This window comes from Schistocerca piceifrons, chromosome 4 (assembly GCF_021461385.2).
Source record: "Schistocerca piceifrons isolate TAMUIC-IGC-003096 chromosome 4, iqSchPice1.1, whole genome shotgun sequence".
In the NCBI taxonomy this organism is placed as follows: Eukaryota; Metazoa; Arthropoda; class Insecta; order Orthoptera; family Acrididae; genus Schistocerca; species Schistocerca piceifrons.
In genome coordinates, this window is record NC_060141.1 from 37,681,644 (window position 1) to 37,695,108 (window position 13,465).

The following is a 13,465-nucleotide window of genomic DNA, read 5'->3' on the forward strand; positions in this document are numbered from 1 at the left end:
TTCACCCTGACTGCTACATCTATAGAGTTCATTTCCTCATTGTGGACACTCTCCTGCCATTGTTCCCATCTACTAGTACCTGCAATCATCCTAGCTACTTTCATATCCATAACCTCAACCTTATTGATAAGGTAACCTGACTCCACCCAGCTTTCGCTCCCATACAACAAAGTTGGTCGAAAGATTGAACGGTGCACAGATAACTTAGTCTTGGTACTGACTTCCTTCTTGCAGAAGAGAGTAGATCGTAGCTGAGCGCTCACTCCATTAGCTTTGCTACACCTCGTTTCCAGTTCTTTCACTATGTTGCCATCCTGTGAGAATATGCATCCTAAGTACTTGAAACCGTCCACCTGTTCTAACTTTGTTCCTCCTATTTGGCACTCAATCCATTTATATCTCTTTCCCACTGACATTACTTTCGTTTTGGAGATGCTAATCTTCATACCATAGTCCTTACATTTCTGATCTAGCTCTGAAATATTACTTTGCAAACTTTCAATCGAATCTGCCATCACAACTAAGTCATCCGCATATGCAAGACTGCTTATTTTGTGTTCACATATCTTAATCTCACCCAGCCAGTTTATTGTTTTCAAGATATGATCCATAAATAATATGAACAACAGTGGAGAAAGGTTGCAGCCTTGTCTTATGCCTGAAACTACTCTGAACCATGAACTCAATTTACCATCAACTCTAACTGCTGCCTGACTATCTATGTAAAGACCTTTAATTGCTTGCAAAAGTTTGCCTCCTATTCCATAATCTCGTAGAACAGACAATAACTTCCTCCTAGGAACCCGGTCATATGCCTTTTCTAGATCTATAAAGCATAGATACAATTCCCTGTTCCACTCATAACACTTCTCCATTATTTGTCGTAAGCTAAAGATCTGGTCCTGACAACCTCTAAGAGGCCTAAACCCACACTGATTTTCATCTAATTGCTCCTCAACTAATACTCGCACTTCCCTTTCAACAATACCTGAGAAGATTTTACCCACAACGCTGATTAAAGAAATACCTCTGTAGTTGTTACAATCTTTTCTGTTTCCATGTTTAAAGATTGGTGTGATTACTGCTTTCGTCCAGTCTGATGGAACCTGTCCCGACTCCCACGTCATTTCAATTATCCTGTGTAGCCATTTAAGACCTGACATTCAACTGTATTTGATGAGTTCCGACTTAATTTCATCCACTCCAGCCGCTTTATTGTACTGCAATATATTGAACATTTTCTCCACTTCCTCAAATGTGATCCTATTTCCATCATCATTCCTATCCCATTGTACATCAAAATCTGAAACATTACTCATCGTATTTTCACCTACATTGAGCAACTCTTCAAAATATTCCCTCCATCTGCCCAAGGCATCAACAGGATTCACCAGCAGCTTTCCTGACCTGTCCATAATACTTGTCATTTCCTTCTTACCTCCCTTTCTAAGACTGCCAATTACACTCCAGAATGGTTTTCCAGCACCTTGACCCAAAGTCTCTAACCTGTTTCCAAAGTCTTCCCAAGATTTCTTCTTGGATGCTGCAATTATCTGTTTGGCTTTGTTTCTTTCTTCAACATACCTTTCTCTGTCTACCTGAGTTTTAGTATGTAGCCATTTTTGATACGCCCTCTTTTTCCTTTTACAGGCTGCCTTGACTGTGTCATTCCACCAAACTTTGCTTCATCCTACCTTTACACACTACTCTTCCAAGACATTCTTTAGCCACTTCTAGTACTGTGTCCCTGTACCTTGTACATTCCTTTTCCAATGACTGTAATTGCCTACATTCAACTAACTGGTACCTTTCTGAGATCACTGTTATGTACTTGTGCCTGATTTCCTTATCCTGAAGTTTCTCCATTCTTATCCTCCTACATATTGACCTGACCTGCTGCACTTTCGGCCTCACGATAGCAATTTCACTGCAGATTAAGTAGTGATCAGTGTCATCAAAGAATCCCCTGAATACACGTGTGTTCCTCACAGCCTTCCTGAGTTCCTGATCTGTTATTATATAGTCAATGACAGATCTGGTTTCCCTGCCTTCCCAAGTATACCGGTGAATGTTCTCATGTTTAAAAAATGAGTTTGTGATTACTAAGCCCATACTGGCACAGAAATCCAAGAGTTGTTTCCCGTTCCTGTTGGCCTCCATATCCTCTCCAAATTTACCCATAACCTTTTCATACCCTTCTGTTCGATTTCCAATCCTGACATTAAAATCACCCATGAGCAGAACACTGTCCTTGTCCTTTACTCTAACAACTATATCACTGAGTGCGTCATAAAAACTATCCCTCTTATCTTGATCTGTCCCTTCACAATGCGAATATACTGACTCAATCCTAATTTTCTTGTTTGACACTGTCAAATCTATCCACATCAGTCGTTCATTTATGTATCTTACTGCAACTACGCTGGATTCCATTTCTTTCCTGATGTAAAGCCCTGCACCCCATTGTGCTATTCCTGCTTTGACTCCTGACAGGTAAACCTTGTATTCTCCCACTTCCTCTTCTTTCTCACCCCTTACCCGAATGCCACTAACAGCTAAAACGTCCAACCCCATCTTACTTGCAGCCTCTGCCAACTCTACCTTCTTCCCAGAGTAGCCCCCATTGATATTAATAGCTCCCCATCTCGTTACCATTCGTTTGCTGAGTCGTATCTTAGGAGTCCCTGGTTTGTCAATTGGAGGTGGGGCTCCGTCAGCTCCAAAGGTCCGAGGCATTTTGCTCTGATTGTTGCCAGCATCATATTTAAAGTACCAGGGAAGCAGGTTGCTAGCCTTACTTGCCCCAGGTCCCATTGGGTTTTACCCCTAACGGTTGAGGGACTAACAGGTGATTTGGTAGTCTTTGCCGTCTGAGCACAAAGGTGACCACGACTTAGAATATGTCCGAGACGCCCAGCCTTATTCCAAAGTAACTGGTATCCTGACTGTCAGGACCACTTACTTGGCCACTCATACGTTGCCCGTGGTTCATGAACTAGGACGTGACAACAGGAACCCACACCATGAACCACAAGATAACATGATAAGAAATAATTTTGTTTGTAATTCTGACATTTAATTTACATTGCATTAATTTATTCTTATAAGATAATTTTTAGTTTGTCCAACATCATCGATGAACACAATATTATTTTTACTCGAATATTTTGAAGATTTGTGATACCAATATAACAATTCTCACCCATATCATTTGTAATTTATATAATTTTATGAGAATCACTGTTGTAACAAAGCTGCCATTTCTTTAACAACCTATAATTTAATATTTTTATTAAGTAATTAAGGCCGATAATTCCACCGCCCCCCCCCCCCCCCCCACACACACACACGCCTCTAGTTTCACAAAAATGTTTCTGGAAGTGGCAGATTTTTCCTTTAGTGAAATATACGATTTTTTCTCAACTGAATTTTATGAATATTATGCATTATTACATGAATTTATTGTCAATATATAGTTTTAAGTTAACAAGAGCAATTGCATCACAATTTCCAAGTGGAAGTATATCTCCATATTCCACAATGTAATCATCTACTGAACGTAGTTTGTTGATTTTCAATAGTTTGATAAATCTGACCCAGTTTCATTCTCAGAAATATTCAGTATTTAGCTTCTCTAAATATTTGTTCTCTGCAGTTGTACATATGAATTTTATAAGCACACGAAATATATGAGACAATAATACTACACAAACCCAATTGTATTCTGAATTTTAATGCAAAAATTTAATTAAATAAAATCTTCCAGTGATTTAAGTTTATGCTGTGGGACTGACTCATATTAAATTTTTATGTATACTATAGTTTCTCTAATATAATAAGACAACAAAACTGTTGGAAAGTGATTTATTTGGTACTAACAATTGGAAAGTTGTTTAGAAAAGATAGCTTTGAATTATTTCCTACATCAAAATAATTAAGGATTGCTTCATTCTCTGTGTTGCAGGAAAGACAAGGAGTCATTGTCCATGAAGTGACAGAGACTAGAACACTGAAGCTCTCTCATAGCCCGTCCTTTGGAATAACATCTTATCATATGACCCACGAGATAACTGATAGTGCAGAACCAAAAGCAGAAAAAGGGGCTGCTTCTATTTCTAAGGAGACTCATGATAGTGCTCCAGCTCTTGATATAAGGATGAAAAAACAAGATTTCGAGGAAAAAACTGAAGAGGAAATTAAATTGGAAGATGGTCTCAAAGAGGTAAGCTCCCCTGAAAAGGGATATCACCCTACAATAGCTCGGCACGCGTTGAAGAGCATCCTGTGATATCATCAGAAGATTCAAACCAGATACTGCAGCTGAGAAAGATGTATGCAGAATGCATGTCTCAAATTTTTGTTGCTATGTACATTACAAATGTTGTTATGTAATGAAAATGAGGTTTGGTAGCTTATGACAGATGGAGTTCTATATGATAATCTGGCTATTTGTGCTTGTTTGTTTAGCTGTCTGTGATACAGAGATGAATCACTGATACATACTATTTATTCATGACAGCTACAGCGTTTGAGCAAAGGTGTAGTGTAGAGTACACATTTCTGCTTCCTGACTCTTAAACAAAAGATCAGAGTGTTATTATAAATATCATTTGTCTCTTCATGAATGAAAGATCTAATTTCAAATACTTGTGCAGCATCTGAAAAATTTTGCTTTTGCCTCTGACATCTATTAGACACTTGCTATGTATCAAATTACTTAACATATTACGGGACATAATTCAGGATGCAGAGAAAAAGAAATTGCTCCGAACTACTCAGAGTATCTGAACCACAACTAAGAAGGAAGTAAATCTTGCCTCAGGTATGACAGGTAACGAAGAAAATCTAAACCTCTGTTGACTGAAAGCTTAATTATTATTTCATAACTTTACTGCTAGTAAAGCCTCTGCTATGCAGATGCAGGTTTCATTTCACAAGAGCTACATTGACTTATTTATTATATTCTGGATACAAAGCAAGCACATCTTATACAACATAAACATCTTATCAATACATAGACAAGAATACGAAGCAAAGAAATTCATATAAGAAGTAACACTCAGTTACTCTGCTAACTTGAAACGAAAGGTACAAGTCTCCATTTACTCATTCACTAACATGTTTGTTCATTCGTTCATTAATTCATTATGTTCCGTACATCCCATTAAAAAGGAGAACCTTCAGGGATATGGAATGAGTCAAGGTATATATTAGCATGAGACAATGGCAGCACAGAAGTTTACTCAGCATAATGTATTAATAATCAGCTATCACTATAATGCTTGCTGCTATTCATACTTATACCACTAAATTTAACCAATTAAATTGGTAAGACAGCCACTACTTTTTTTTAAAAAAAAAAAAAAGAAAAAACTGCTGTTTCCTTAGTTTTACTGTATAACTATTGTTCAATTGCTATCAGTAGCTTCATATTCATTTGACCGCAATGATATTTTTCAGACAAACTGTGCTTTACATTTATAACTACTGAGTCCTACTTATAGTGCATTATTACTTGTCATACAGCTTCATAACAAACACTATTTGCCATGTAGCTAACAGAACTTTGTAATCCCTAAAACTATACACTCAGATAATTTGTGAAAAGATTGCTAATGAGATATATTTTTAACTTCTTCTAATTGGCAGAGATTTCCAATTTCTTGCTTTCTGTTAGCTTGATGCCTTTCCTCCAAGAGTACATACTCCATTTCAGAAATGGGATGAGGACGCAAAGTCAACAAAATTATTTTTGAGTCCTGTAGGAGATTATTTTGTACTTAGTCCATCTCAGACGGAGCTCACAACAAAAATATGAATTCACTATGAAGGGATGTCAGACAAATAATTAACATACAGAACTCATAATTTATGTTTTTCACAATCAAAGAACTTAAAAATTGAAATTCCTTAAAATCAAGTCTGTATTGAATTCATTTGGAACGTTCATCTTGTCATTACCAGCTTCATCTCAGTGCTGTAAAACAATTTAACAGTTGGGACTACCTGACACCAAGACCCTCAGGTCCTTATAGACTCAGTTTCTCTTCTCTGTAAGTAAAATTCATGTTCATTGTCTTTCACGTTATATGACAAAATTCTAAATTTGTTTTGTCAAACTATATTCTGCTTGCTCAGTCTTTTAATTTTCTGCCACACAACCCCACTCTTCCATCCACCTTATTCTTTACACAGTGAATCATAGGAATCTTTATCATCAAGTCTTCATCCAAGTCACATTATCAGCTATAATTAGCAATTTTTTTGTAGGACAAAGGACAGATCTAGTCAGCTCTGAAAACAACTCATTTCTTTGCCACTGTCTCTGTTACAGATCCATTTTTTGGGTTCTGTACCTCAGTCAGTAAAAATGGAACCTGTATAGGATCACTTTGTTGTCTGTCTGTCTGTCTGAATTTTTAGATCCTTCTTCCTCAGGAAAAGGTACATGTATCAAGCTTCTATGCCAATGCAATCAAAAGATATAGCCATTTATGTCACATATTTTGACACTCACAAATTCACTCATGAAAACCTATAGTGTGCCTTGTGTTGACCTTTAACTATGAACCTTGGCAAGAAGCAAGGATTTACAGTACAAGAAAGTTAATTCGTAACAATTTTTTTTAAATTTGTTATCCATATGTCTGTCAGTGTCTTAAGACTTCCTTTTTCTCATGAACAGATAGACATATCAAGTTCAAATTTATGCCACCTAGGCCCAACTAAAGTCTACAGTCCCTTAGCAGTGTACGAAATTATAAGTGGATGCAGTCAAAGGATACGGCCATTTATGTCACATATCTTGATACTTACAAACTCCCTCATCAAAACCTATAGAGTACTTCCTATTGAATTAGAATCATGAAATGTGGCAAGAATCAAGGTTTCACAGTACAACTTGAGGGAAAAAAAGTCTGAGAATTATCTTGAAATTCATATCAAAAGTCTTGGAATTCTTTCAACATATACCTTGCCAGTGTCGATGTCAATAGCATGAAAGGATGGATGAACACTCAATACACAGAATTAAGTTTGCTAGGAACCCACAGTGTGCAAGTCCTAATTGCACTTATCGGATGTTTTCTCTGATGTCACCTGCCACCCTTCCATCACTTGGAATCAATAAATAAGTTCTCTGATCAATCTATCATCTATTTGCCTGATTACATGTCCAACTCATATCCATATCTTTTTCATTAGTCATAATTATATATTTCATCTGAGTTTGTTTCCCACTCCATTTGTTTATTTTTCCGTCTCTCCTGCCGAATTTCAACATCCACCTGTCCATTGCCCACTGAGCAATCCCCAGTTCCTGAATGGTTCTTCTGTTGTAATTTATGTCTCACTGCCATAAAACAGAGCTGAAACTACACACTGATTGCAAACCACCCATTTCAGACATATCATTTGAAGACAGTTCTTCATGGAATACAAATAATGGAGGGGTAAAAGTAACAACTCAATACTCAATACATAACTGAGGCATTCAGTCATTGACAGATATATAATTAAGACTCAGAATGTTTCTTGCTTTTGAATGAGTTCTTCTTTAGTGTATGTGTGTACACACACACACACACACACACACACACACACACACACACTCTCTCTCTCTCTCTCTCTCTCTCTCTCTCTCTCTCTCTCTCTCTCTGCCCAGACACCACAGCTCGACTGGGATGTGGTGATGAGTTGCAAGCAGTGTACAAGGGAAGGAAGAAGGTGGGGAATGGATAAGGGTGAATGATGGATGGAGCAGGAATCAGCAGGTACACAGGATAGCAATGTGACACTTGTGATCTCATTCTGGCTGCTGGCAAGCAGAGTGACTGTGGGAGTGGATTGTGAGGAGAGATAAATGACAGAAGGAAGCAAACTGCAGATAGGAGAGTGTGAGTGCAGGATGAGTGAAGTTATGATCATGGGTGCGATTTTAGGTACATGTGGAGTACGGCTATCAGAGATTAGGAGGATTACAAGACTGACAAATGTATTGCAAGGACAATTCCCATCTAAGTATTGAAGGGAAACATGATGGACAGAAGGATCAAGATGGCAAGAGCTGTGAAGCAGTCACTGAAATCGAGCATGTTGTACTCAGCAGCGTTATCTACCATTCGATGGTCTATTCTGCCCCTTGCTGGTTTGTGACCACTGATTCAGGTAGACGGGTATTGGTTATTCCACTTTCCACCCAATCCACCAAATATCTTAGTCCAACCTTATATTACACCAGTTCTGAAGCCCTTGCCATATGGATCACAAAGCTGTGGATGCCCCAGGTGCAACACCTGCATGATGTACCCTTCCAGCACATCCTATTTCTGTCACAACCAGAGGCAGGGCCATATGTAAAGTAGCCATATCGTATACTAGCTCTTTTGTAACTACTCAGCATTTTATGTGGTTTATGACCACCAACCAGCTGTCCAGTCTTGCCATTTTGTCTTAGGTTACTTTAATAAAGGTAATATTGATTTTAATTTTCTTTTTGTAATACAGCCTGCATCTTAATTAGGTCCCTGCTCTATTTCTCTGTAGTGTTCTAGACACTGGGATAAAAAGGTAATTCAGTCATGTCATCAGTCCCAGGTTACTGCCCTATGCTGAATAGCTTTTGCTTAATTCACTGCCTAATGCATCACTGTATGACAGTAATGAAAGCAACAGTATGTTTAGTACACTGTATTCCTGGATTTCAGAACTTAAGCATCTATTATGTCTTCTAGCAGCTCTTTACTGTTGTCACAGGGCGCAGCGGAAGCCTTTGAAGTTGTTCTTTCATAGATAAATTGTTCACAGTACCGAGTACCCTATATGGCACTCATATGTAATGTCCGTCATCGATGGGTCTGGATCCTCAACTGAGATACATGTATATAAAGCAACTGCGAGGAAACTATATTTGGCAGATGCTTTAAAACATTTTAAAGAACAACAAAAATTTATAAATTGTTAGTGATCCACCTCACACTGTCTAAAGCCTTCCATTACTTTCTTCTTTATTCTTATACACAAAAATACTTACGAAAAAAATCAAACCCACTCATCTCTTCGAAGTATTCACTGCATTATTATAATCAGATAAAATCCAATTCAAACAAAAACTTGAGTAGTTAATCTTAGAAGGAATGGAAAAAATTGAAGAAAGAAAAGGTTTCACTTCAAATTCTTATTTCATTCAGCTCATATGAAAGTCCAGTAGGTATACAGAATAATATATATTGAGAGATGTTAAAGTAGAAGGACAAAGTGAGTAAAGTTTTCATAAATTTCAAAGTCGGTATAGATAAAGCTATACCTCAGCTGAAGAAGGCTTGAGGCTAGAAAGCAGCCCTGATCTATTTAACAATTAGTGATAAGTCATTTAAGTACACCACAGAAAGTAAAGATCAGAAAGGCCAACCAAGGATATGAGAACTGAGTTTGGCGTGTTACACATGGTGTTACCTTACTCTGCATTAGAGTGCATGTTTATTGCGAGGGGTCGAGGATGGAGAAGGGAGGAGGAGGTGGGTGACAGGAAAGACTGATAATCATCTTCGGCAAGGAAGCTGTAATCAGTTCCACTACTGATTTGAGTGTAGTGGGCAAGATGTGAGCATTTAATTCTGATAGGTTCAGGCCATAAAGGAAATTAAAGATACAGCACAAGTATGTCATGTAAGTCATGATTATTTGCAAACCTGCAGATCCACATCAAGTAACACAAATATTTTTTTTTTAGTAAATGCACAGTTGCACAATTTACCCTATTCACAGCACTATGTTTTAAGAATCTTGGTTTTGAAAGCTATACATTTGGAAAATTCCAGCAAATAAACTGTAGATGAAATGTCAGTAAATATGAAAAAGTAAGTTCCATTAGTCACCATGCCTTCATCCAAAAAAAAATAGTGATATGGGGGGAGGGGGAAATGGTACTGCCAAATAAAATGCATGTTCTATGCTGTAATACTAATGGGGTCTACAGTTAAATTTTGAGCAAATGTGGTAAGAAATGAAAATGTTGTCAACAGTGTTATTACTGAGGAAACTGCCCTTTGCATTTATATAAATACTCTACCAAAGATTGCACAGAATCCTATGTATCTCACATTTCATGCACTGAAATTATTGTATTGTACTTTATTGGTCCTCTTTCATTATTTTTTGTGGAAGGTCAAAACATACAAGACAAGTCAATTTTATGTTTTTTTATCACATTATGGGTACAGATTTTTTTAAATTAAATAACATTAAACAATTTAAAATTATATTACAGTACATAATATCCTGTTTCCTTGAAGTTATCATCACTCACTCACATCCATAACAATGCATGCGTATGCACACACCAAGTATACTTCACAATCTCTGACTTCCCAACGTCACAACACTATCTAACATTCTTTGACTTACCTGTGTGTTGCCAGCACACTGCCTGATAATTACACGCTTTTATACAGACCATAAAGAATGAAAACTGGTTCATCCTTCATTTTCTTTCTGCTGTCCAAATCTGCCATGGGGTGCTTCAGTAGCTCTTTTTTTCCTTCAGGTTATGAGTCCATCATGCCTTTTTTTTCAAGTTTTGTATATAAAAACAGTCATCAGGAGCATTTCCTGCAGATAATATGAGGTATGCTGCTGTAGAACAGGCTATGTGCACTGTGCAAGAGGTTGCACTGCTTGGACTGTACATATACTTTCAAAACAGTACAAATAAGAACCTTTGCTTCATCCTACATTTGGTTCATAATATATATAAGAAATGGAAGCCTAAAATTTTCAGATGACATAATAATGATCACCAGGGCTGTACTGTGAAGAATACAATATTGTTCTCAGATGCAGATGCACACATTAATTTTTGTAGCTGATATGTAACTCAATCTATACATCCTGTAGTAACTTGCGAGGCAATACCCTGGTACTCTACATGCTCCATTGTCTGTTATACGCTATCGATAATTTAGTGCAACGCAATGTCTGTGAAGTTCTCTGTGTTACGTTAAGTTATTTTATTAGAAGGAGAATTATTTTACCTTCACTGCCAGCAACCAGCTGCCATTACCACTGAAAGGTAACCTATTTGTATCATAAAAACATGAATGTACAAATTTACATACCTACAAGAAAAATTATTAATGTCATTGCCTTTTAAATACCCCAGCCTCTAGACTAATTGCAAATAGGAAAGCTTTTTTTCATAATTACATTGTTAAAGTGGATTATAAACTGTCTCATAAAAATGTCAGGTAGTAACTTGGATTAAGTTGAAGCAAAATATAACTAATAAAATATTTTGAAGCAGGTAAGACATATCCACCTACCTGTCTGCGAAATAAGAACTACTGAGATACTGCTGACACACATATTAAAAGATTTTGAATTTGTAGTTATTAGAAGCTTTAATTGACTCATTCATCACAAAAGAATAATGGGTGAGAAATAGATAACATTATGAAGTACGATTCACACCCATTTTCAAAATAATAACTGACTGTATGCACAGTTAACGTGTAAACATAAAAAGGCACCTATATTACAAATATTTTCTTACTCTTTGAACCCCTATGGTCCAATATTTATATATTTCATCCATTCTTCTTATACGCAGTGTTTCTGATTTCTTTGATGAAGGAACTATTGCAGAATTCCAAGACATAAGTTCAACTGCCTTTTAATTTAACCCAGTCACCTGTATTTCAGGTGCTTATGTTTTTTTGTTAGTAAGTGAAAATTTCTTTTACATTTCAGACACAAAATATAAATTTAATATCATTCCTCCAAATCTGTAACCTCAAATAACCTTTATATTTTTTTTAATGTACTAACCATTGCTAGGTATTAAAAGGAGACATATTTTTCCACCATTATGAAAATCACATTAGAATATTCTAAATAGTAATGAACTGTGCTGTAGTCACACATAGTATGTCACATAATCTTCTGATGCAGAAATTTTCTTTCCAAATACAAATGTTGTCTTGGCTATCAGTCACAAAGACAATCATACTTCACTCTGTTAAAAGTCATTTTAAGTTATTTAGGTCATTATGGTGGATTCTGTCCTAGTCAGTTTTCTGAGATAATGGTGAAAGATGTTCATCAAATTATCAAACCACAAGCCTTATTTATATGAGTATCAGCTAGCAGAATAAAAGTATAATCTACTTTAGTCTAGTTACTTAACTGCTTAACCGTTCAGTGAAGTCATGTAATTAACAGAACAATAATACAACAACAAAAGTAAACAACATTAATGTTCATGTCCAAACTTTTCAACTGACTATAAACTGCCATATTTTTAATAATAATTTGCACAAATGATGAACAAAAATTAAAACAAATCAAGTGTTTGCAAAGATACATTTCACTTTGAATATTAATTAATTGTTGTGTATTGATTATACCCAAAGATTTTGGTTCTAAGGTACATCTTTGGTTTATTGTGTACTTTATGTAGGAAAAGCATTATCTGAATATCTTTTGTGAGCTTTCTGTGTGACTAAACTCATGATATACTGCAAATATTCTCTCAAAAGGTGAAACAAATATTTCGCCAGAATGAAACTTATTGTAGTTCTCAGTCACTCTCATCATCTTGACAGGTTCTCCAATGTTCAATTCTCTTGCAGAACTAATTTGAAACACAGTTTGACCATTGCAAAGAAAGTGTAAGGGTGATTTTTTTTCATTTTTGTTACCTTACTCAAATTTTTACACCCAAACAGCCATATACCTCATCATTATATCCGTAACTTAAAAATACATTTGTTTATACAATATGTCATGTTATTAATACCTTAACCACACAAACTGCATCAGAAATGTGTTTGTTAAAGTTGGAGATAGCTTTATTACTACTGAAAGCAATGCACAAACTAAAATTGAAAGTTGGTGTGAATAAATAACCACACAAGAATAACCATTGCAGTATCATCTCCACAACTTAGTGGTTTCACTGTTACATTTATTTTATCCTTAACTGCACTCTGTAAAATACTTGTGTCAAATCATTTGATTGATTGATGTGTTTATTCACCCGTATAATAATACAAATTGTATGGACCTATGGATGGTATTCCCACTTTAATTTCCTGTAGTTTTAGTATATTCATACTCAAACATAATGAAACTTACATAAATGTTAATACCTCTGTTATTTTGTAGCATGGTGTGTGAAAATATATATCATGGTGAATGTTTATATGTATTTGGTAAATTAACAGAACAATATTTTGTATGATGTGTTTACAGTCTATTTTATGCAATTTTACCTTTAACTTTCCCTGTAATTTTCAAATATGATAACTGCCATGATTTTAAATGTGTTTGTTTGAATTCCTGTATGCAAAATCCTGTGATTTTAATTAGCAAATCAAGTACATATGTGTGGGGTTTCTATACTAACACATTTTACTGAACCTTTAAATTTTATTAATTCCTAATCTTTAAACATAGAATAATTCTTCCA

General features: G+C 35.9%; 1 protein-coding gene across 1 annotated transcript in view; it reads left to right on the plus strand.

Moving 5' to 3' along the window:
- LOC124796341 (titin) overlaps positions 1–13,465 on the plus strand; it is a 1,000,763-nt gene that overhangs the window by 219,994 nt on the left and 767,304 nt on the right. Inside the window, exon 11 of the mRNA XM_047260475.1 lies at positions 3,965–4,222. Within this exon, the coding sequence (XP_047116431.1) occupies positions 3,965–4,222 (258 nt within the window). The remainder of the gene's footprint in view (positions 1–3,964; positions 4,223–13,465) is intronic.